The sequence below is a fragment of the Panthera pardus genome, unplaced genomic scaffold (genome assembly GCF_024362965.1).
Source record: "Panthera pardus isolate Hobbes unplaced genomic scaffold, ASM2436296v1 HiC_scaffold_16, whole genome shotgun sequence".
Classification (NCBI taxonomy): Eukaryota; Metazoa; Chordata; class Mammalia; order Carnivora; family Felidae; genus Panthera; species Panthera pardus.
The window spans coordinates 64,602,039-64,628,512 of record NW_026526721.1 but is presented as its reverse complement, the minus strand read 5'-3'; the positions used below and the strand labels follow the sequence as shown (position 1 = coordinate 64,628,512).

The 26,474-nt window shown below is 39.1% G+C and overlaps 1 protein-coding gene across 3 annotated transcripts in view; it reads left to right on the top strand.

Annotated features, from left to right (window-relative positions):
- Positions 1-3,767: 3,767 nt before the first annotated feature.
- Positions 3,768-26,474, top strand: part of IGSF11 (immunoglobulin superfamily member 11) — a 128,162-nt gene continuing 105,455 nt past the window's right edge. The window contains exon 1 of one of the 3 annotated variants that reach the window (XM_053903384.1): positions 3,768-4,094. In XM_053903384.1, the coding sequence (XP_053759359.1) occupies positions 4,043-4,094 (52 nt within the window). In that variant the 5' untranslated portion in view covers positions 3,768-4,042. The remainder of the gene's footprint in view (positions 4,095-26,474) is intronic. The other 2 variants (XM_053903385.1, XM_019448435.2) reach the window with 2 other exon arrangements.

Sequence of the window (26,474 nt, the reverse complement as noted above, 5' to 3'; positions counted from 1 at the left end):
AATTATTCTAACAATTCCATTATTATCTTTTCCACTCTTTATTATCTCAGAGCCTTAATTGTCTTTTCACAAAAGGGGAAGGGGGAAGAATTCCTTTCAAATTTTACTTCTAAAAGGACCAAGCTCTACTCTAGATTATACATGGTCCTAGGCAACCTCGTTTAAATAGTTACAGGATGAATTACTGGCTCAAACAAGGATCAAAAGGTATTTTCGACCTTTAAGAATGATATTCTTGGGATGCCCAAGTGGCTCAGTCAGTTAAGCATCAACTCTTGATTTCGGCTCAGGTCATGATCTCCTGGTTCATGGGATTGAGTCCTAAATCGGGGTCCAGGCTGATAGCACGGGAGCCTGTTTGGGATTGTCTCTCCCCCTCTCTCTCTGCCCACCTCCCCCAATAAAGAAATAAACTTTACTTAAAAAAATGAATGATATTCTTATAAAACATTCCATAGACATTCTCAAAAACTTAAATGCAATTAATCTTTAATTATATACATAAATGGAGAGGGATAGGTGCTATTAATAATTTAAAAGTAGCTAATTAAAAACAGTTTATACTTGGCTTTGGAAAGCCTTATAATTCCCTCCATCGTTTTTCTTTCTTAATTGTTTTTCTTTTAAGCTAATATTAAAACTAATTTTCCATTCTTGAATGCAGAGTAACATTGTAGAAAGATCATCCAGCATTTTCATGGGTGGAGGATAGAAGCTGGTCTAGGATTACAATTTGAATTGGGATAATTCATATTTAGATATTTAGACGTTGACTATATTCTCATGTCATCAATGTTTTGAGCCCAAGATTATTATTACATTATGTAGCAGAAATTTTATGGGCTATTCCTATGGGAGTGGGTGGAAGTGGTAGGGGTGGGGTCTGATGTATGTTGGGGCAGCAACTGCAGTGTTCCCACAGACAGCTTTAAGACACTAACCTATGGTTTATATGAAATTCTTCGATGTTGGTCTATAAAGAGCTAAAAGAAAAACACTGGTGTGGTAGGAAACAACCATAGGATGCATGTCAGAAGACCTTGGTTGCAGTTCTGCCTTGGTATGTGCAATCCCCAAAGCGTCCCTTGATCTTTTTGAGACTCAGTGTCTTACGATGTGGAGAGGGGGCAATAATACCTGCCTTACATACCCCTGGGGTTGCTGTGAAGATCCAAGCAGATAACATATGCGAAAGCATTTTGAAGTTTATAAAGTATTATACAGATGTAAGATGTTGTCTGTTGCTTTAGCACTCAGAATACTTAAGAGATTTAAAGAAATCCTACTGTGGTCATAAAGCAGATGCGGATGAAAGTGTTGGTGAAACTCATCACCACTAGTAACAAACTTACTCAAAATACATGCCAGTGGTGTTAACTCTGTGAATTGAAAAGCACATTTATTCCCCCCGTTTCCTGTGAGTGTCCTTTTTGAAGCCTCTGTGAACAGCCCTTAGAGTTTCTAGTACTGCTGATCTGCTTCCTTTGAGTCCACCATCTACCATCTGCACCCGAGCTTCTGGGCAGACAGACTGCTGTCTGAAATCGGATCATTCTCACTCCCCCTTCAGAAACCACACTTCTTTTTCTATTAAAAGGGCTGCTCCACCCAACTGTAAGCACTCTGTTCTCTTAATAACTCACCAGCTCCTGTTGGGTGAGGTAGAAGTACACTATGGTGACATAGAGGCAGGAGAGCGAGCTCTCTTTCTCTGATTCATAACCTTGTGGATATATCCCATGTACAATTGTAAGTTTTTTAAAGGGTGGGGGTCATATCTTATACTTTCTATTTGACCTTTAACCCAGTGTCTTACACAAGGTAGGTATTTTGTAAATGCTTGCTGAATTGATGTGCTAAGAAATGTATCAGGTAATTTGCTTTATCAGGGCTTTTCATCTAGATTATTAGGTTATTTATTTAATTAAAAACGAATATTCTATCTCTATATTTAAATCTGGGATTATAGTAAAGTGAAGACCTGTTGTGAGTAGCACCTGCCATTTGACAGCTTCCTTGTTTTTCTCTTTATGTTACTCTTATACCCTGTTTGGCATGGGGTTTGAATGTGGAAATGTGTGCAGGACAAGATAAGGAATTGGATTGAATGTAGAAAAAAAATCTAGCTCTTGCTGTGGAGTTTAAAAGAATAAGAATGATCCCAGTGATGAAATCATAGTTGAAATCTAAAATTTCTGTTGTTAGTATCAAATAATCTGTACTGTCATATTATCATTTTCTTGCCATTAGAGATCTGGTAAGGGATTCTAACAAATTGGAGGTAGTGAGCAAAGTTTAAGCATCTTCAATTCATAATCAGAGTATATCTTTTCAGGGTATTGGTATTAAAGGTGATTGGCATTTCTTACTTTCCTTACTTAAAAACTATAGCATCAAAATTTTCAAAAAGGAAAAAAGTGCATCCATAATTCCACCATCTTGATACTGTTATTTTTACATGTATCTTCCAATCTTTGTCCAAATGTATAGATGTTTTACATATTTGCCTTTCTCCTGTGCATACTATTTTCATTCTGAGTTGCCATGTGAGGATTATATCTGCCAGATGGGGGCTCAAAATTTCCTAATGGCCCCAAGAATCCTAATCTATGTTGCTGTAGAAATTGACGGAATAGCCTGACATTCCCCAGGCAGGTATGTCCAAAGAATTTAGAAGTTTCCCATTAAGAGGCTGAAGCAGAAAGTGACTATGGAGCTGTTAAGACACCAGTGATACAATGGATAAGAAATGAAGATTAGTTTTTATAAGGAGAGAGGTAGGTAGGTATTTAAGTAAAATAATTTCAGATGCCAAGAATGTCTCTCTTCCCACCCAACCAAAACAAACAGGAAACAAAAAATAACCCAAAGTAACAACCACCATAATACAATCACCCTCTCACTAGTGAACAAATAGTTAAAGAAAACATTTAAAACTACAACTTAAAATTTGTTTGTTTGTTTATTTGAGAGAGCGCGTGCGCAAGTGGGGAAGGGGCAGAGAGAGAGATGGGGAGACACAGAATCCCAAGCAGGCTCCAGGCTCTGAAATGTCAGCACAGAGCCCTGTTCCAGGCTCCAAATCACAAACCGCCAGACGGTGACCTGAGCCAAAGTCAGACACTTAACCGACTCAGCCAGCCAGGGGCCCCTAAAATGGCAAATTTTAAATATTAGCAGTTGAGATAAGTTTTGCTGAAAGGGCAAGAGAAGATAGAATCGGGGAGCGAGGAGCATGAAGCCCTTATGCTCTTTTAAGGAATAAAGGGTAGTCAGGAAAAAAGAAAAAAAAAAGAAAAAAAAAAAGCTATGGAATAGAATTAACCTCATCAATTCTTAATTTTGCTGGAATTAGGTAGGTTCTTTCAGATTATGTAGGCTACAGAAGAGAGGAATGGACAGAAATCATCTGAAAAGTACAACAGAGAAGAATCTATCTGGATGAAGGTTGTGGAAAGTCCTTCCTAGAGGACTCTAGGGATCAAGACTGACACCCACTGTTTGGAGAGTGATTCAGGGCCGGGGTGGGCCTTGACAGAAGGCCAGGAGGGCGTTCTCCGGTGGGTCCCAAGCGGCGCTCGCCCCGGCGTGCGGGGGAGGGGGTGGCACCGCGCACAGGTGGCCCAGGCAGCGCCAGCTGCGCGCCGCGCTTGCTCCGCGGGTGGGCCGCCAGGCGTCGCGCTGGAGCCGCGGTTGCCTGGGAGACCGAGCCGGGCGAGTGGGCGGCGCGGAGCGGAGCCGGAGCCGGAGCCGGGCTGCTGCCCTACTAGCCCGGCGAGAGTTGGGGGGGAGTGGCTCCCCCGGCGGCGCGGCAGTGCCGGCGGGTCCTGGGGCAGCGCGAGATATCCGCGGCGCTGCGGGGCTAGGCCGGCGAGCCCGGGACGCGCCTGGTCGCAGCTCAGCGTCCGCGGAGCGGAAGGGCAGAGCTGCACTTGCCTGGTCTGAGTGTCTCACGGTCCCGGCCCCGCCGGGCGGACCCGGCTGCCCCAAGAGCGCGACGAGGAGTCGGGCGGGCGGCGGGCGCGCTCCCCGCGGCCCCGGGATGACTTCTCCGGGCTACCCTCTGGCGCCTCTCCTGCTTCTTTCTCTGCACGGTGAGTAGCCCGAGCCCTCCGCTCCCGGCGGGGCCAGCCTGGGCCGGCGGGCCCGGGGGGACCTGTGCCAGGTTCTGGGAGCCCAACTTTCCCAGGGGCCGTATTCGTTGCTATCGGCCGGGGCTCACGCGCCCACTCTCACGGCTGCTATCCCGCGGGTGCCCCCAGTCCTCACCGCGCGCGCGGCTCAGGTGTCCCAGATCCAAGAGGTGACTGCACCCGCTGCTCGTTTCCCTCTGATCGCGGACTTGCCTCTGACCCCGCCGTGCTCTTTTTAGGTAATCACTCCCTCACTTACTGGGTCCAGTGAGAAACAGTATTTCCGTTACCCGGCGGCTCCAGGAAAAATAGAGATGCCTTTAAAGTAATTCAGAAAACTTTAAACTGCAGCTTTACCATAACCTTTAACAAGCATACGCAGGTTTGGCTGAAAATGTGATCTTTGCTTTAAAAATAACTCTACAGCGTGCTACACTGTGTTCGAAAACAATAATTTTTTTGTACTCCAGCTTCTCCCCCAAAGCATTTAAATTGGCTTACTGAAATACATAAAAGGTAACAATATTAGAACAGAAAGACTAAACGTGTGTTTAATTTTCTTAATTTTTTTAAAGCTATTTACATTAAAATTTTCTACTCTAATCTTTCTTAACATTTTATTTTCGATGAATAGCCATCATATTTAAACTCTGATTTTCATCTTTGCCCTTTTCTTTTGTGAGTGCACTGCCTTGGAAGCGTTTTCTGTCCCATTTAATTGAAGAGATGTATTGAGATTTATTCTGAAGGGTTTCATTTAAAGAGCAGGTTCAGTGATTTATGGAATATTGTGGTTAACCTTGTTTGTTTCTGGAGATATCAGTATGTTTCCCATAGTTTTGTGGCCTTATTTGAACTGATAATGTATGCATGGATCTTGAAGGGATTTCATTTTAGTCGACTTAAATTGTTCAAATTTATTTAGTAGGGGAGAAAGGAATACAAAATTTTGAATACTTTTTTCATAGATGCCAGTGAAGGAAATCGTCAAAATTACAGATAACTTTCTTGGAGTTCAGTATATACATTTTTGGTGATGATGTGTAGACAATAATTAAGTGATGTGAATATGTGCTTCCAAATTAATTTTGTCTGGTTACCAGTTTGAAGGGGCCAATATTTTTCTGTCCTGCTTTTCAAGTGTGTAATAATTAGCGTAAATGAGCTTTTTATACAGTGTCTTAGACGTAACTGAAAATATAAATATTACTATAAGAGCAGATGAAATTTTGGTAAAAATAATCTGTTCTTAACCTTCATCTACTACAATAAATTATGCTCCCTTTTTGTAAATCGCATTTGTGTGTAGTTTGTTTTTGAGTTATTAGGCAGTACTTTTAAAGAGTTGATGTAATTTGCAGAAGTAGCCTTACAAGGTCATCTGATTTGTTTCCTTTCCTTCAGAACTATTCCCAAGCTATCCTAGAATGTTTAAAGACTTCCAAGGACAGTTCAGCCTTCATGAGAATCTATTATGTACAGGCACTTTTCACCCTCAGAAATGAACAGTTGTGTTCATTTGTTCAACAAATATTTGCAGAGCTACAACTCTGAATTTGGGTGTCTGATGGGGAGAGATGGTGGAAGACAGAGTACAAGAGTTTGTCTGCAGCCCTTAAGGAGTTTGCAGTTTTGCAACAGGCTGTAGGCATGCACAAATGGTTAATGATACAAGGAAAATATGAGTGCCATTTATCAGTGGCGCTATCAAGGAAGACTTCATAGAAAAGTTTACTTTTGATCTGGACTTTGAGTAGGATTTGAATTGGCTGAGATGAGAGCAGTCAGGTCTCCTTTCCTAGGGCAAAGGAGCAGCCTGGACCAAAGGATATGAAGTGGAAAGTTCAGGAGCATATTCTTGAAAGGCCAAGTGTCTAGCTGCTAGAGCAAGAGATGTGTGTAAAAGGAGAAAGGGCTAAAAAGATAGTAAAAGGATAGTAGAGAGCCTTGAATGCCGAATTTGGTTTTATTCAGTAGGCCATGGAAAGGCCACTGTCATTCAGTTTCTTGAAGATGGGGAGGGGAAGAGGGTGAACAGCTATTGTGTGCTTCCTTGCACTTAGCATAACAGTCTCCAGGAGAATACCATATCCTGACCTGACTGCCATTAAGTTCTTGAAGTCAAAGGCAGAGTTGTTTTGAATGAATTAGGGCCCATCCTTGGGACTTAGAATGAACAAAGTTGCTTCTGGATGCTAAATAGATAACCATTCTAGCATTGGCTACTACAAAGACATGATGCACTAAAGGTAGAAATACAGAGTCTCTTAAATTTTTGAAAGAAATGTCAAGAAATGTCAAGAAATTTCTGTTTTTATTTCTGTTTGAATTTCTAAGCATGTGTGCACGCACACGTGCGTGCACACACACACACACACACACACACACACCCTTCTCTTTAGGGCTGAGAACTGAATCACCTGGCTGTCTTTTCCCAGCAGTGTTATGATCTGGGCTCAGTCCCCACTTGTGTTTTTTTCCCTTTTGTAAATTGTGGTAAAATATATATAACAAAAAAATGTATTATTTCAACCAGTTTTAAGTGTACAGTCCTGTGACATTAAATACATTCACAGTGTTCAAAAAAAAAAAAAGAATTTCTGTGGAGTATTCAGAGGGAATCTGAATAGAAAAGTTGACTTCTGTATAGTTCTACCAATAGGTTAGATTTATCTGAAGTTTTTTTTTTAATACTTGGGATTACTTGCAATAGCAGATAACTTTCCAGAATCTGAGAAAAATCTATAAAAATAAAGGATCATGTAAAATGAAATGAAAATGAAAAGAATTATGCTAAATATTAGCATTCTGAAAATTTTATTGTGAACTTCAATTTGTTAGCTGTAACTTTAATTGGGTAGCTGCTTTGGAAGGATTCACTTAAAAATTTTTTTTAATGTTTATTTTTGAGAGAGAGACTGAGTGCGAGCGGAAGAGGGACAGAGAGAAAGGGAGACAAAGAATTCAAAGCAGGCTCCAGGCTCTGAGCTGTCAGCACAGAGCCCGATGTGGGGCTTGAGCTCATGAACCACGAGATCATGACCTGAGATCATGCTTAACTGACTGAGCCATCCAGGCACACCAGAAGGATTCACTTTTTTGTAAAAAATCTGTAGTTTGGCCTACATGAAAGGTGACAGCCACTGGATGAAAATTTTAGAGAAATAAAGCTTAATACACTGTATATTCCATATGGACTACTCAGGAAGCAATTTAAACATAGAATCACGAAGTGCTTCTAAAATGTTCTGCTTAGAACTGTTGTCAGACTCAAGGTAATGATGCAGCGGGGGGAAAGACTTTTCCCCCCAGTAACAGTATGTGACACATTTTCAAATGTGTTTTCACACTTTGATGGTGGAAGCATTTATAATGAAAAGTCTCGTTTGGATCTTCATAGTTAAGCCATGTGATTTAGTGCCAAACAAGGTGATGTGCGGGCACACAAGATTCTTCAGTTGCAGTGGGTTATACAGAACGAGGGACTGGAAATGCTAGCCGAGGTGGGGAAATTGTGGCACTCCCCCTGAAATTCTCATCTGTGTTAGTTTGTTTAGAATAGGTATCCTAAATTTATAGTTATCCACACTAAAGATGTTTTAGGCAATTGGAGGTAGGATGGCTGGGTTTCTGGAGTCGAGTCACTGCAAGTCCCCCCTCCTTTGTTTGATAAGGGCTGTCTGGCACTCATATATCTCACCCTTGGATTTTGAGGGCAGCTCTCATACCATCTGGAGGCTCTGAAATCCCCCTTTGATCATAATTGAGAATAACTGGTTTCAGAGGGGGTGTCAGTTCTTGGGTGGTATTCAAAACGCCATATGATTTGAGCTGAATTTGGTCTTAAAAGTGGAAAGTTAATTAGTTACTCATTAGTTAAGCTGATCTTACTAAACTGTGAAAGGATTTTTTTCCTTTCTACTAAAGTTTGAGTAGTTGATTTCCTCTGTACCTGGTTTCCTACCACATAAGAAAGAATAGTTTACATTTGTGATGATTAAAAAAAACATGAAGTCATGGGGTGCCTGGCTGGCTCAGTCAGTTCAGTGCCTCACTCTTGATATCCGCTCAGGTCATGATCTCATGGTTTGTGAGTTTAAGCCCATGTCGGGCTCTGTGCTGAGAGTGTGGAGCCAGCTTGGGATTCTCTCTTTCTGGCTCTGTCTGCCCCTCCCCTACTTGTGTATGTTCATGCGCGCTCTCTCAAAATAAATAAACGTAAAAAAACCCCATGAAATCATTCAAAGAAATAAAATCTGTTTACTAATTTCACAAGTGATAGACTCAGCCATTGATCTGCTACCATTATCGGATACTCCGTAGTTCCTATATTGTGTGCCTCTGCCTCACTTATGTATGCTTGGAAGATCATATTTTAACATGTCACTAAAATTATTATGTTTGTAGAATAGGATTAAATAAATACAAGTTTCCAATGTGAAAAAAAGTGTTCAATAAAAAATATTCAGGGGCGCCTGGGTGGCTCAGTCGGTTGAGCGTCCGACTTCGGCTCAGGTCACGATCTCGCAGTCTGTGAGTTCGAGCCCCGCGTCGGGCTCTGTGCTGACTGCTCAGAGCCTGGAGCCTGCTTCCGATTCTGTGTCTCGTTCTCTCTCTGCCCCTCCCCTGTTCATGCTCTGTCTCTCTTTGTCTCAAAAATAAATAAACGTTAAAAAGAAATTAAAAAAAATATTCATAGAAGTCTATTTACTGGTTTTTCTTCATTTAGCATTTTGATCTTGAGAGAGGTAACAAACTGACAGTATTAGACGTACAATTTATTTTAGAAAAGCCTTGCCAGTAAAGAAGTTGAGAGGCTAGAAGCACAGAGTTCAGGAAATCCTTGTACCATGTAGAGTTCTTTGGAGAAATCTTCAGAGAATTAGGTTAATATCAGCGGTGGTGATGGTGGATTGGAATTTAAGGTTGGAATAGATGGTTAAAGTAGAATAGGTTTGGAAATTCAGTGCTGGTTTTTTACCAAGAGTCATAACTATGTAATAACACAATGTGACATTGTGAATGTAACTCTAGTGTCATGGGGCCACTTGTAGGCCAGTCTTAAAAGACTAATCCAGTAGTTTTAAAAATTGGAAAGAGGTTTAAATTTTTTCTGAAGTCTGTTGAAGATCATGTCCTAATTTAGAGAGCCCCTTTACCCTCCTTTGTCCAGAGTCTCTCCCTGTTGACAGCAGTTGCTCATGTAAAAATATGTTTTCTCTCACTCCCACATTCTCATTAATGTTGGTTCTTTTCTGTCCTCTTTCCTCCTCATGGTCTCCTAACATTTTGGAGGATGTTGTATTGTTCTGTTACCATCAGGTTCTTTTATTGTTCTTTTAGCATCTAGCCATTTATGGTTCCTTCCAATGATTTAGCTCTACCTATTTCCAGGATATATCAACCCTGGAGCCAAGCAGCCCGACCCAGTAATCACTTTAGAAGTTGGGCAGTGGTGAGTGAGAAGGTGGACATTATTCCATGCTAGTATTTTCCCCTTGTTCATGAAGTTAATTTCATGATATAATTCAGTGTGTATTTATATTTATATTTATATTTTCCCTAAAAGATAGTACCATACCTGGCATATAGTAAGTGCTCAGTAGATACTTGAGAATGACTGAGTGGTTGTTCATATAATTGGTAATTCTGTGTGCTTCGAGTACCTGAAAAGAATGTTCTCTCTCTCTCTCTTTTAATGAAAAAGAATTTTTGTTAAACATTTTTTAGGGATTTGGTGTGACTGTGTCAGCTTTAGTTCATCTTTAAACCTTAGTATATATTTTGTGGAACAGAGGTGATACAGATCTATTTTCATAGACTTTCCAGATTCTATGAGTTGGAAGTTAATTTAAAAAGGTAATGCACCCCATAAGAGACCCTTAAAAACTGAGAATAAACTGAGGGTTGATGGGGGGTCGGAGGGAGGGGAAAGTGGGTGATGGGCATAGAGGAGGGCACCTGTTGGGATGAGCACTGGGTGTTGTATGGAAAACAATTTGACAATAAATTTCATATTAAAAAAATAAAAAGGTAACACAGATCTTTCAAAATTTATTTTTAGCTTATTTTTAATCACAAAGCTTTGAAGTTGTTGATATTTGAAATATATTCCCCTAAGGAGTTTCTGAAGATCTTGCTCCATGTAATAAAGAATGACCTTGGACTTTTGGGCATTTGTTTAGAACCGTCAAGTTTCCCATTGCCATGCCTGGTATTCTTTGTCCTTAGGACCTGTATGTTAAAACTAGTCTCCCAAGAACAGAGGTAATTAAAAACAATAACACCTGTGTAGTCTAAGCTCAATCTCCCCCTCCCCACATCATGTGTACAAAGTACTGGAGAAGTTCTTTAAAAAATAAGAGCATTAACTAGATGAGCCCCATGTGGAGGCATCATAACCTGCGCCCAAGGGAGACTGCCCAGTGTCCTCCCCTCCATTCCTTTCCCTTTTTCTTTTCCACACATAGTTTCTCCCAGGTGGGGCTCATTCTGTGTGGACTATCCAATCAGTCTGCTGATGTTTATCTCGTAAGTCTTCTACTCACAGGGGGACATCCTTGATCATGTACTCAAAGATGCCTTAAGTAACATCCATATCTGTTATAACACTTCATCTTTGTTTCCTTGGACCAGGTCTATCATTACCTGTTATGCAACTTCTGTCAGCCCCATCTGTCAGGATTGTTTGCCAGAACACAAAATACATGGCAAAAAGAGAGGCCCAAGTGTCGGAAACGTCACTTGTTGCAGAACACATTCCAATCAGGCTAGCATCTTAGGCTTTCATTGGTTAAGAAAGCTTGTAGTACATTTCACTTATGCATATTACTCATGTGTAAATACAGACTGCCATGCTAGCACTTGTTAGCCAGGACTTAAAACAATATGCAGGACATGTGAAAAATATGTTAATGCTGTACTACAAGGACTTTCAACCTTTTGGCCTTGAAGATTATTGGGGCCTTAAAGATGATTGAGGACCACAAAGAGCTTTTGTTTATGTGGATTATATCTGTTGATATTTACCATATTAGAAGTTAAAAGTAAGGACATTTAAGAATATTTATTAATCAATTTAAAAACAATAATAAATCCATTGTATATTGACATAAAATATTTTTGTGACAAGAATTTTTGCCCAAACCAAAAAATATTAGCAAGAAGAGTGGTATTGTTCCACATTTTTGGAAATATCTTCAATATCTGACTCATTAGAAGACAGCTGGATTCCCCAATCTCCTTCTGCATTCAATTATTATGATATGTTGGTTTGGTTAAAATATATGAAGAATATCTAACTTACACAGATATGTAGTTGGAAAAAGAAGGGATATTTTGACAGCATTTTCAAATAATTTTGGATATTCTTTGGTATTTACCTGAACTCAATAAGAACTAGTTTTTTAAAAGTTGGTTACTATGCAGAATTGAAACCATATCAATAAACATTTCTTTCTCTGTTTTCTGAAATCCATTGGTTTATCTTGCACTTTGAATGGATCTTTTATTCTTGCATGACTTTTTGGTACATTATACATTGATAATTTGGGAAATATTGCTTCCTTGATAAAGATTTTACAAATATTGACAGACATTAAATTACCTAACAGATCACATTTGTTAATATCACCATTGATCTCATCAAAACAGTTTCTAAGTATTGGGAAGCTGTTAAGCTACAATGGCAGATACAAGTTTTCAAAATTGTAATATTTCCCCAAATTTTATTATTGGAAAAGAACACCTGCCAGTTATTTCCCTTGAAGTGAGAGTCGTATTTTCTTCAGTTTTGCAAAAATGTGTGCCTCATACCTAAGTCTGAATAATTGCATTTTGTGAATTGTTCTTTTGAATAAAAATGCTGATCCATGAAAACAGCGACTAGCTCATTCAGCTTTGCTCTCAAGGAGTTGCACCAGTGTTTTTCCTTGGGACAGCCATTTTGCTTTGGTCTGCTGCAAAAATGATGTATGTTTCGTACTGCCCATTTTGTCATACAGGAAATTATAAAAAGGTCAAGATTTAATAAAATTACTGTTACTGTTTCTCTGAAGACATTCTTCAGTGAAACTGGATCTTCTTTGTTCACTGTGAGCACATGATGGTGAAGACCCACTACAATGACTGAGTATGGTTTAGTGCCAGTACCTTGAGTGTGGTAAGGCACCAGTGTTTCACCCACTACTTTGCGCTGTCAGTGCAAATGTCAACACAGGCAAAAGGCAAATAACAGTTTACCATTATTAAGAAAATAAGTTTTACCTCACAGATTTTCTGGAAGGATCTTGGAGAACCCATTGAGTCCATGGACTGACTGTACTTGAAACTCTGGTGTACTGTAATGGAATGTTAGATTATTTTTATTATTTTTTTTGAACATTGTTTTTGAGACAAATAGCCAACAATTATTGCATATTCTGTAGGATGGCATTAGAGTATGCGTATATTATTTAAAAATAATAAACTTATTTAAAATTCTTTATTTTTGTATTTTACATACGTTTTTAATCACAGAAGTAACATATCCTAGGCATAAAAATTCAAACAATGCAGAAGTGTTTAAGAATTGACTCATACCCTACCTCCACCCACCGAATTCTCTGGTTTTCTTGTGCATTGTTCCAGACATTTTTCTAATGACAAACAAAATCTGCATGTCCATGTACTTTTTTTTTTTTTTTTGTCTTTTTTGAGGATCTTTGTAGATCGTATAGAGGACCAGTCATTTACATTTTTTGGAGATCTTGTTTACCCTCTACCTAAAATCTAGGTTCAAAGTTAATTGTTCAAAAATCACTGTTTGATTGCATTTGGTAGGAGAGTAATCATAGCCCCTAGGTAGGTGTGTGTGTGTGTGTGTGTGTGTGTGTGTGTGTGTGTGTGTGTGTGTGTTTTGTATGTGACTGACAACCACTTTGCCACCAGATAATTTTTTGTGAGTTACTCATATTGCCTTTTAAGTCAGTTTTATTGAAGTATAATTTAATTACAGTAACATGCTCCTGTTTTCAGTATAATATTACGTAGTTTTGATAAATTTATGCACCTGTATAAGAGTCAAATGTAGAACTTTCCATCACTGAAAAGTTCCCCCATGGGCCTTTGCAGTTAACTCTCCCACTCTCAGATCCAGTCAAATGTCGATTTGTTTCTGTAAGTATATATCAATTCTGACTGTTTTAATTTACTTAAATGGAATACTATTTGTGCTTGAAAAGTACAGACCTCAGGTTTTTTATTAAAAGGATCCATGTTCATTTTAAGTTAGTTCAAACAGTATAAAGCAAGAGAAAACAATATTTCAACATACCATTCTAAACCAGACCACCCAGATATGTCCATTTTAACATTGATAATTATGATTTATTTCTTGATAAACCTAGATAGATTTCTATCATTTAGAATTGTTTCAGTGCTTACTTTGTTCTCTGAGTTAGTTCATGTTTTCAATGTTTGCCTGTTTCTGTCCAAATTGAAAGAAAATTTGTATACATATGTTATTGAGTCAAAATGTCTTTCCTACAATTTGTTAGAAATTATTCCATATCTTCTGGCATTGACTGTTGCTGTGAAGTCTGAGATCAGTCTAGATTTAATTTTTCTCTCTTGAGAGTGATTTACTTTTTGTACCTGGATGTCAAAAAGCTTTTCTATATTTTTATAGTTCAATAGGTTAACCATAATTTATCTTGATGTGCTTGTTTTTATCAGTTTTTTCTGAGATATTATATCTATCTATATATAAAGATATGTATTATATCTTTTCAGTCTGCCTACTCACATCTTCCTGCATTTCAGATCAGTTTTCCTATATTGTATTTCTGGATATTTCTTTTTTTAAAATTATTTGTTTTAATGTTTATTTATTTTTGAAAGACAGAAAGAGAGCACAAGCAGGGCCAGGGGAGGGGCAGAGAGAGGGGGAGACCCAGAATCCGAAGCAGCCTCCAGGCTTTGAGCTGTCAGCATAGAGCCCGACGCGGGCCTTGAACTCACAAACCGTGAGATCATGACCTGAGCCGAAGTCAGTGCTTAACCAACGGAGCCACCCAGGCGCCCCTATTTCTGGATATTTCTACATTTCATATCTTCTATTTAGTATCTCAGATACTATCTGTATATTAAATTATTTTTTTCTACATAATTTTTAAAATTTGAAATTCAGCTTATTTAAACTAAACCCAATTTACTCATTTCTCATATTAAAAAAAAAACAAATAATGTCATAAATATTGTTTTACAACTTATAAAATATAACAATTTAATATGGGTCTTCTTCCACATCTGTTACATGGATCTACCTCATTCTTTTTAGTGACTGTTTAGTATATCATAGCATATATATGCCATAGTTTATTTAACTATTTCCCCATTGTTGGACATTTATGTTGTTTCTGATTTTTTGATATTAATGATGTTGTAGTGAACATCTTTGTATATATAACCTGTAAGTTTGTGTAGGTATTTCTTCAGTCTGTTTTGCCCAAAGTAGAATTGTTTGGATATAATTATTTAGCATTTGGGGGGAGATAATACTATTGTGTGGGCTTTAGTTTAGTCAGACATATTGGGTTTAAATTCCTGAGTTATCATTTATTTGCTCTATGACTTTGGGAATGTTTTAATGTTTTGATCTTGAGTTTGATTACCTTGTACAGTGGAGATGGCCTTCATTAAGTACTAAGTTAAATAAAATGACACATCTCTAAAGGGTCTAGCATAGAGCTTGGCATTAAGAAATGCTTGGGGGAGCCTGGGTGGCTCAGTTGGTTAACTGTACAACTCTAGATTTCAGCTCAGGTCATGGGATTCTCTCTTCTCCCTGTCTCTCTGCCCCTCACTCACTTGTGCACTCTCTCTCCCTCAAGATAAATAAATAAACAAACTTTTTTTTTTTTTTTAAAGAATACTGCTTGGTTAGTGACAATTATTGTTGTAAGGATTGTGGGTTGATGAGCTCTAACTTGAGTCAGAGATGAGTCTATCCAGGGAGTACCAGTGGGAGGTGTGACTTGGGAGCATCCTACAATTCAATTCCCCGAGGCTTGCTTTCATTTACAAAATAAAGGAGTTGGGTGAGGTAATATCTTGTTCTTTTCTGGCTCTGTAATCTCACAACTATTAAGAATATTGGCAATAAAATAAATTGGAGAGAATATATGGCTAGTTTTAACATATTTACAAGCCTTGCCCTAAAATAGCTAATTGACTTTCTACTCCTTCTCCCCCATAAATGTAACGAGACTTTTCTTTAATTAAAACCATTCTCATCTGGGGGCACCTGGGTGGCTCAGTTGGTTAGGTGTCTGACTTCGACTCTCAGGTCATGATCTCGTGGCTCGTGAGTTCGAGCCCCATGTCGGGCTCTGTGCTGACAGCTCAGAGCCTGGAGTCTGCTTCGGATTCTGTGTCTCTCTCACCTCTCTCTCTGCCCCTCCCCTCCTAGCGCTCTGTTTCTCTCTCTCTCTCAAAAATAAATAAACTTTAAAAAAAAATCTTAAAAAAAACCCATCCTCATCTGTTGTGGAAAGATTATAAAAAGTGGTTTCAAATATAAAGAATCCTATTTTTAAATTTTATTTTAAAATTGATTTTTTTTCACTTTGGTTCAAACTCTGTACATAACTATTCTCCTAAATCCTTTCTATCATAGGCAGATCTTGTGTGTGTCAAGAGACAGTCAGTGGTAAGCAGACTATATGACAGAAATCTTTTTACCACAGTCATTGTATTCTGGCCCTTTGGCTTGATTTCTGTGACTTTTCTCTGCTTTTCTCTTTTCTTTGTGTAAGCCAGGCATAGGTGTCTAAATTTTATCTGTGTGGGGTATATGACAAATACAGATGTTTTCCAATGCTGTTGTTGATGAAAAGTGAAAAGCCTGTGAGCTTTTAAAAAATAACAACCAGGGAGTTTTAGTCAGGGAGGGTAGTGATACTTAAATGGAAAGCTTCGGAGGGGTGTGGTTAACCAGGGCACCTCTGGATTCTGACTCTAGGTTATATGTGATTGATGGTGTTTCCCACCTGTTCTCTTTGCATTTTATGAAAGGACATTTTTATACAAAGCCAGGTGGTCTCCAAAGTGGATGATAGAGTTAGTCACTTTGGCAGAAATTTCAAAATAATCCTGAGATTCATAAACTCACTGCCTACTAAGTTATCTTAAAAAAATTTTTTTTAAAACATTTACTTATTTTTGAGAGAGGGAGAGCGAGCACGAGCAGGGGAGGAACAGAGAGAGGGAGACTGAGGATCCAAAACCCGATGCGGGTCTCAAACTCATGAACTGTGAGATTATGACCTGAGCCAGAATCAAGAGTTGGCCACTTAACTGACTAAGCCATCCAGGCAACCTGCTGCCTACTAAGTTATCTTGGTAAGTATAGTTTGTTTACAGGTCATTAAATTTTTCCTGAAACCAAAGTATGTGAGTAGAGAAGGTTCTTGAGTTTTGTATACCAGCCACTTCAGTTTTAGAAACTTAAACGTGGTTCGTTTTCATGAATATATTTTCTGAAATTGTAACTTTTAATTCTAACTAGTTTGTGATTTCAGTGTCCTCAGAGCATGACATGTTTTAGTTGCCCTTTGATCAATCTATATTCCTGGTTTCTGTCTTAAGATCTGTACTTCTTTGGACAAATTAATTGTTGCCTGCCCCCCCCCCCCCACCCCGGCTGTTATTTGGAGTTCAAGGGGTTGAGTTGTCTTTCTCATTAATAAGAACATGTAAGGTTGTGAGTCACGTGGACCTGGCCCAGCAAGGTCTCTTAGGGCCTTTAATTCCATAATGTCCTTGATCTGAGGAAGCCTCTCAGTAATCTCTTCACAATTTCCACAACCAAGCCATCTGCCTGCATTAAAATAAATCAAATCTGCTTACTCCTTCAGTGTCTAACAAATATTCTATAAACTGATGGTGATGAAGACCACAAACACAAAAATAATTTGCAGTCTCGAGCACTTCCTCTGAATTCGCAACTTGGATTGTCTTGACATAGTGGAAGTTGGCATGCCAGCTTTCTCTTTGACTGGAGTAGAGGATAGCGGAACCCTTTCCCCCTACTCCTTTGCAGTAATCCCAAGTGTGACAGGGTAACGGATTCAGCTTTTCCACATCTAGATTAGTCTTCACAAAACCTTTCCTTGCCCTTCTGCCTCGTATATACTAGCTAATTAGGTAAATGCACATATGTGTTTATAAATAGAATCATCCATATTCATTCTGCACTCTTTTGTTTCTGGCTCTTAAAATTCAACATTATTTATGCACTTTATCCACATTAGGTATAGCTGTAGTTTCTTCACCTTCATTACAGTAGAGCACTTCATTGTATGAATATACCATGATATTGACATCCGTCCTACTGCTGATAGACATTGGGTTCTTTCCATTTTGGGTCTACAATGAATAATGCTGCTGTGAACATTCTTATACATGTGTTTTGATGCGAATCAGAGTGCATTTCTGTTAAGTATACACCTAAGAAACAAATTGAGTATATTCAGCGTTAGTAGGTACTGCCATTTTCACGAAGTGGTTGTGTTGATGTTTACACCTGCTAGCAGTGTTTGGAAGTTTTGTTTCCTCTACATGCTTATGAACACTAACTATTATCTATTTAACTTTAACCATTATGATGGAGGAATAATGGTATCGCATTGTGTGTGTGTGTTTGTAAGGTTCTGCACTTCCCTGATTACTAATGAGGTTGCTCACCATTTCCCCTTTTACTGACCATTTAAGTATCTTCCTATGTAAATTGTCTGCTCAGGTCTTCCCAGTTTTTTTTTTTTTTTTAATTTTTTTTTTTAACGTTTATTTATTTTGGGGGCAGAGAGAGACAGAGCATGAATGGGGGAGGGGCAGAGAGAGAGGGAGACACAGAATCGGAAGCAGACTCCAGGCTCTGAGCCATCAGCCCAGAGCCCGACGCGGGGCTCGAACCCACAGACCGCGAGATCGTGACCTGAGCTGAAGTCGGACGCTCAACCGACTGAGCCACCCAGGCACCCCAGGTCTTCCCAGTTTTTAAAAATGCTTATTTATTTATTTTGAGAAAGAGTGTGTGTGTGAGTACAAGTAGGAGAGAGGCAGAGAGAGAGGGAGAGAGAGAGTTCCAAGCAGGCTCCATGCTCAGCAAAGAGCCCAGTGTGGGGCTTGATCCCACGAACCATGAACCAAAATCAAGAGTTGACTGCTTAACTGACTGAGCCACCCGGGTGCCCCTTGCCAGTTTTCTTTCTTTCTTTTTTTTTTAATAACAGCTTTATTCAGATGTAAGTCATCTACTGTATAATTTAACCCATTTAAAGTGTACAATCCAGTGGTCTTTGGTATATTACATTATTAATTTTACAACTCAGTGGTTTTGGTATAATGTATCATTAATTTTTAAGAATTGGGGTAAAACACAACATAAAAGTTGTTATTTTAACTGTTTTCAAGTGTACAAATCAGTGGCATTAAGCACATTCACAATTTTGTGCAACTATTACCACTATTTCCAAAACTTTTTCATCATTTCAAACAGAAACTTTATAAACAGTGAATAACAGTTACTCCCTGTTTTCCAGTTCCCCCAGCCACTGGAAATATCAAATCTATTTATATTTCTGTGAATTTGCCTATTCTATCTACTTCATGTAGGTGGAATCATACAGTATTTGTCTTTTTGTGATGGGATTATTTCATTTAGCATAACATTTTCAAGGTTCATCTATGTGATAGCATGTATGATAACACTTCATTCCTTTTCATGGCTGAATAATATTTCAGTGTTTATATATGCTACATTTTGTTTATCCATTTATCTGTTGATGAACCCTTGGGTTTTTGTGAGTTTTTAAAATTAGAGAGTCCATGTGTCTTTTTTCTCCCTGATTTGTATGGGTTTTAAAATGTTTCTTGGAATTTTATTGGTTACATGTGTTGCAAAATCTTCTTTTACTCTGTGACTTGCCTTTTCACTTATTTTGATATCTTTTAAAGAACAGTTCTTAATTTTAATTAGTAGTGTTAACAGTTTTTCCTTTTTGACTACTACTTTCTGGGTCTTGGCTGAGAATTTGTTACCTATCCCAGTGTCATAAAGATATTCTCCGTTTTCTTCTATAAGCCATACTGTTTACCTTTTATGTTTTGACTGATAGCCCTCCTGGAATTGATGTTTTGGGTGTGTGGTGAGAGTTGGGAGTTAGGGACTGAGACTTAATTTTTGGTGGTGATTTACCCAGACTGATTTACTCAGATTGATTGATCCAGTCTTTTTGGTTAGGTAAGTTCTTTGATATGGTCTTAAGTTTCATCTTACCTTCAGGGTCTAGTACAATGCCTTGTACATAGTAAGTGATCAGTAAATTCTTGCTAACAATGGTTGAGCCATAAACATTCATTTCCCAAAAGGCACAAGGGACCCAAACAGAATGCTGTGAAATTTGTTTTTATTTGTAAATGGTATCTGTAAATAATACTCATTTTTTTGTAAATAGGATCATTTCCTCTTTACAGAATCATTTTCTTCTCTCCTTTTGTTTTGGTTTTGGTCTGCTATCTCTCTCTTCTTCTGTTTTCTCTGCCATTTTTATCATCATCATCTCCTGCTTCATTAATGTCATCTTCATCATCCAGAGCTGAGGTTATGTTCTAAATCTCATGATCTTCATTTTACCACTGTATCGTAATTTCCTTTAAAAATAATAATTTTAATTGTACAATAGTCTTTCCTATTATTGAGTATCTTACATCATAATAGCATCACCTTACATTTGGTTTGTACAAGGAATTTGAACTTAAGGTCCAAAAATGGTTTCCAGAGAAGGCATAGAAATTTTATGCAAAATTTAGTGTTGTATGCATTTGGTCTTTTTTTTCTTCTGGGGGGAGAATATCTCAACTTATTTATTTTCTATTTGTTTTTGAGAGAAAGAGATTGAGAGAAAGATTGTGAGCAGCGGGAGGGGGAGAGAGAGAGGGAGAGGGGAATCTTAAGTAGGCTCCATGCTCAGTGCAGAGCCTGATATGGGGCTCGATCCCATGACCATGAGATCATGACCTGAGCTGAAATCAAAGGTCAGATGCTTAATTGACTGAGCCACCCATCACCCCAATATGGTACCTGGTCTTGAGGAGCTTAATACATGTGTAATTAGAGTTGTAAGCACACTTATAATTTGGAGATTTATATGAATCAGAAAAGGAATAATAGTGGAACCCTTGTCAGAATTGTGTGAGGAAATAGAAGTGCAGCTATGTGATAGTTGAAATGTCAGGAGGAAGAAGATATGATATTCAGATAGTTAATGGCTATGTGCACTGCCTGTCTGGTCTTTATCCCAGCTGATGAGGCAAATCACCTCTGTTTCTTCTATATTAAACAGTTTTAAAGGAAAAGCAAAATAAAATGACAAAAAAATGAAGGGTCTATTATGCTCCAGAAATCTTGGGTAGAAAGATGAAAAAGTGTAGTAGGGTCCAGTCCTCAAGACTCCATGGTTTAGTCTAAAAGACAAACGTGATTCAGCTCATTATGATATAATGTGTTTCTTTAGTGGTATGAATGAAGTATAGCCTCCCGTTCAATTGTCATTGTTATTTTGACCCATCTGTGCCATTTTCCTGGGTGGTTTGGTTCTTGGGGTCTGCAGGTTCTATAGCTGGCCACTTTGAACATGTGCTAGAGTGATGGCACGGAGGCAGTGGCAGAAGCAGGTGGAGTCTGTGGCAATGCTCCTGAGTCCTCAGGGCCTTCATGAAGTGTGTAAGAGACCTAGCAGTGTATGTGTATCCTGGTAAGGGGACCTATAGAGGTCTGAGGAAGTCTATGAGTACAGGAATTTCAAGATGAGAGGACCATTGTATAAAGATGGGAGCTGGCACATACCCACCACTGTTCCATTCAGCACCACTGCTACTCCCGCCCAGGACTGGTTGTAACTTACTGGTTACCACTCTGGGAGTCCTCAGTCAGGATACTCTAGATCTGAATCCAGGGAAGACCCCGGCAACTTTGTGTAGATATGAGGGCCACCTCTTTTCTTCTCTGCCTTGGGATAGTTGGAGGATTCTATCCTTCAGGCAGTCAGATACCATCTGGAAGAAAATCAGCACGGGGGAAAGAAACCTAAAAGACTGAGCATTTATCTGAGCCATCCAAAAGAGACATCTCTATAATATTACTTAAAAAGGCTGTTTAGGGGCACCTGGGTGGCATCCAACTCTTAATTTTGGGTCAGGTCATAATATCGTGGTTCGTGAGATCGAGCCCTGTGTGGGGCTCTGCGCTGACAGCATGTAAGTCTGCTTGGGATTCCCTGTCTCCTTCTCTGTCTGCCTCTCCCCCAATTGTGTTGTTTCTCTGTCAAAACAAATAAATAAACATTAAAAAATATTATTGTTCCCCAACCCCTGCCACCCATCTAGTTTTGGGGTGGGTTGGTGGGGTAGGAAGTAGTAAGAAGAGCGAATCAGCTTGAAAGAAAATAGACTTTGCTTTTATGCACATGCTTCTTTGTTCACAAAGGAATGTAAATTTACTTATTGCTATCCTCTTGCTAACATTTGGTTTAGATGCATGGCCAGTCCTGCAGAATCTAGGGTCCTCATCTGGCCAGATGTGCCAGTCTTGAGCTCTGTCCTAGTTTTTAACTTAAGCTCATGTACCAACATGGCAGCAAATGTGTAAGCAATTGCAAGAACCGTACTACTGTGGTTTATTGAATCTCGATAAATGATCTTTTCTCTTAAGAAAAGCCTCTTTATTTACTTGATCACTTAGAGTGCTTTTTTTAAATACTTGAATTTTGGCAGGCATTTCGGTATTGAGGTGCCCGCAGTGAACTGAATGTGGTTAAACAGCTTGGAACACGGGGGTTGAACAGGCTCTGGGCACACGTGCCACAGTGTGGTAAGCCAACATCAGCTCTGATGAGCTTCAGTTCTGCTGTCGCTGCCACTTCTGGATCCCTCTTTCAGGCACACACATTTCTTCTGATTTGAAGCTGTCACAAGTTTCCAGTCTGGATGTCAAATTTCCATTAAGATTGTATCTGCCATTGTTGGGTACCCACCCGCGTGCCATTCATTACCTGAGTGCTTTATTATATTTACTCATCAATTCTAAGACAAGCCTGTGAGATCGATGAGTATTCTTCCTATTTCCAAGTGAGGAAATTGTGCAGTTGTAGAATAGAATGAATTTCAGTACCTTGAGTTAAGTGCCTGGAAGATTAAGGCAATATGTAAAGTGCCTACTACTGTGCCAGGCTCAGACAGTCAGTAAGTGGATTACAGTTTTTCCTTTAAGCTCCGTTTGACTTTGTGATGATTTTTGTCTCCATTCTAGCACCTGATTGGAGAAGACTTTGGGAAGCATGTATATGATCTGTGAGCAGGGCTTGAAAAGATCTTTGGAACCCTAAGCATGAAAAGATCATGGTGCCCCCTCCTGTGAAACTCAGAATGGGACACTAAACTATAAAGTAAGAGTAAGCGAGTCCAGCACAGCTGTTTTTTCCTTTAAGAGGACCACTTTAGTCTTTGTTCTGAAATATCAAATATCAGTCTTTTTTTAAAAATTTTAAAATGTTTATTTACTTACAGAGAGAGACAGAGCACAAGCAGGGGAGGAGCAGAGAGAGAGGGAGACACAGAATCTGAAGCAGACTCCAGGCTCTGAGCTGTCAGCACAGAGTGCAGTGTGGGGCTCAAACCCGTGAACTGTGAGAACATGACCTGAACTGAAGTCAGATGCCCAACTGACTGAGCCATCCAAAATATCAGCCAGTCTTAAAAATGTTTACCCCTTCTCTCTCTTCCTCCGCCACCTTCTTGTCTAGTACTAGTCCTTCAACATACGTTATATAATTAATATTTACCACAGCGGTCCATTGTTTCCATTTTATAAACAAGGAAACTGGCGTTCAGAAACGTGAAATAAGGTTACAGCTCATGTCCTTTGGTTTCTAAAATCAACATTCTCCCTGCTTCAGGAAAAGGAGAACAAGAAAATACTATTGTTTCACCTTGAAATCCTCCTTCCTCCTCTTTTTTCTGAGCCTGGGAAATAATGCTTATGCTTTTGGATGCAGGTTGGATGTCACCTCCCACACGGTCTCCCCAAGTTGGCTTCTTCCTCTCCTGTCTCCATAGAACATTGTTCAGACTTGAGCCCACACCTGTTTACTGTGACCTATACACTCACCTCTTGCTTAATCCTGCTCTTCCTTCCTTATCCCTTGCACTATGCCTGGGACACAGCCAGCGCCTAATATGTGTTTGTTTCATAAATAGTAGGTGACAATTTTACAGTTCAGGCTACAAGGACACCTGGAGTTCAGAGAGACTTTATGGAACAGGTAGGAAGTCACAGAGTCTCCCAGCATCTGGATAGGATTTAGACTGGCACAGCAGAGGCCTGGCTTGCTGGGCTGTGGGGGAAGGGGTGGGGTGCGGAACCACAGCAGAAGTGGCCGTTTGGAAAGGAGCGTTGCTAGCTGCTGCTGGGAAGTAATGTGAGTTAAATTTGGATGCCATGTTTATTATTTCAGCTCTTTGAAAACTGCCCCTAATGATATCTCTTTTCTTTTGTTTTTTCAAAATTAATTATCTTTTTGTAGCTATGGTAACTCATTTGAAGGTCTATTATGCATGTAATCTGTACACATTGAACTATGTGCTTCAGCGTTCTAAACATTTTCCTGCATAGTCAATAATTCTATATTTGTAATGTTCTCTTCCTTCTGGTGAAAATTGGCTATTCCCTTTAGATTTCTGAAGATGATTTTAAAAAGAATTAGGAATGACAGCTTTACTAATAAATTACCATAAATGACCATCAATCTTTGTTCCTAATGTTCATGCCATTATTTGCTTATACTAACATATTTCTAAGCAGCTTTTACTTTGAGAAGCTTTGAACCCATGACACATAGCACCCTGGTTTCCCAGATCTCTCTGGCCTGAGGGCCCCTATCCATCACTGCTATGAGGTCCTGACCCTCCTGCCTCTTTCTCTGACTTCTGCAGTCCCGTGGGACACTCTGTGCCTCCTGCCTGACTCTGGTCCAGCCACCTACACCTCTTTGTTTATGTCTGCTCTCCCCCCTGCTTCTGCTCATCCTGTTGCGAACCTTCCTGGCCTGACCTTTCTGCCTGGTCTCAGATGGCTGTCTTTTATGTCCTCCTGTCTCTCTCAGAGAAGTTTAGCACCTGTACCCCAGCTCACTTAGGTAGACTAGGTTCCGTGTTTTCTTCTCTTTGGTCAGTGTGTTGTTTAACCTTGGAATCTTTTTCTTCATCTGGAAAGAGAGGCCTACATCCCTCCGCAACGAGTGGCTGGACTGGATGAAGAGATGTCCTGAACGCCTGGTATGTATGCGGCAAGAGTCTGTCTCCCCTCAGCCCTTGATATGATCAAACTACTTTCAAAAACACTTGTTATTTATTCACTCAGTATTCATCGAGGGCCTGCTTTGCGGTAGGCACTGTTGTAAGTTTGGTGGGGGGGCGAAAGCAGAGGCAAGAATAACGACATCTAGGGCAGAAAAGATGATCTAGCACTAAAGTTTCTTCTTCAGGTCCCTACTTCGTCTTGAAAGGAAGTGTTTGTTCACCTATAAAATACTGGTAGGTTGAGAATAATGTAACTGACACAAAAAACTTATATTAAGATCCTAAATCTCCTCAAATCAGGTAAACAAGCTTTTTAAAGCTTTTACAGCCTTATGATTGTTGTTGTGTTTTCCAGGTATATAGCAGTTTCCTAAGTGAAGTCACAGGTTGTGTTGGCTGCAGCCTGAACTGGGTCTCTGTCTCGAAAAGGCTTGCAGTTTGTTCATTGCTTTGGGTGAGGTAGATCTTCTGTAAGAAATTGGAACTGACTCCCGTCACCAGGACGGGTTTTACTTCCTGTTGATCTCGTGTTGTTTATACCCCAGTACCTTACACGGTGAATGTATTCAGGAAAGAAAGGTTTATGGATACAGGAAATGTTTATTTCTCTAGATCAGCTTTCACACTTCTCTTTTTGAGGCTTTATTAACAATTACATTTAATGTTTATCACCAGTAATAAACATCACCCTAGATAATGCTTGCTTCTCTTTTTCTTACATTTCTCTACTTTAAAAATGCAAAATTGTTTGAATTGTATTTATTTTAAAAATACTTCCAAGTTGCTTTAGTATTTACTAAATATTTATTTAGCTTCTGATACAGTTGACTCATACACTTTATTGATACATAAAAAGGTGTATAAATTAGTATTTATTGATTTGCTTCTGGGTTTAATGTTGATAATTTCAAACCAGAAGGGGAAAATTTTTTACACTTAATAGAGGCTTTCCTGTGAAAATTCATGCAGCTGTCATACAGACCTTCAGTCTCCTGGTTTCTCTTCTCTGCTCAGCTCTTTCTTCCTTCCCCTCTTGCCTCTCTTCTTGCATGTTATATAATAAGAAACCCAGAGAGGTAAAGTAATCTTTTTGAAACTACACAGCTTTTAAGTGGCAAAGTTTGGATCAGAATCAAAGTTAAAGCTCTTTGTAAGTAATATAGCCAAGCAATACTTGAGTTACTTTTTCTGTCTTGTGCAAATTAATTTTAACTGCATTAGGGTCTCTTCCTACTGTTTTTCAGTCCCTGTCACCTCACCAGCCCAACAAAATGTTACACTAGAAAATGTAAATATACTATGAGCGTACACAGATGTGTATAAATAGTGGGTGTGCTTTGTGATTGTGGTAAGGTTAGTTAAGCACAATGGAGGTGTGTGTGTACCAAAACAACAACAACAACAACAACAACAACAACAAAAATACCACGAAAACATATTGGATACCCTGCCCTTAGCGACTTTTATGCTTCTGGAATGTCCTCAGATTCCAGACTGGGTAAGATGAAACAGACAAGAAAATACTCAAATTTCATTTCAGAATCTGCAGCAGCTGGAGTGAACGTCAAACAGATGGGCTTTTCCACCCTGATTATCCTAACTTCCTAAATTTAGAAATACATGCTTTAAAAAAATGTAAATTACCCGAGGGGGTGGTGTAGCACATGCCAGGCAGTGCTAACGAGTGCAAATAGATGTCATCTGCTGACTTAGATGAATCTCAGCTCCCACTTCTGGGTCTCTGTTATTTCATTCCCTTTAGATTTGTTTTATGTCACCGCTTTCAAGCCTCTTTTCACATATAGATTAATATTATTTTAAAATATTGAGATTTATATAATATCTTAAACCAAAATAGTGTTTAATCTGTCTTATTACTCAAAATTCCTTCAAACTGGTAGAAAAAAAAATAAGAAAGAGATATTAGCTGCGAAGTCTCTTGTA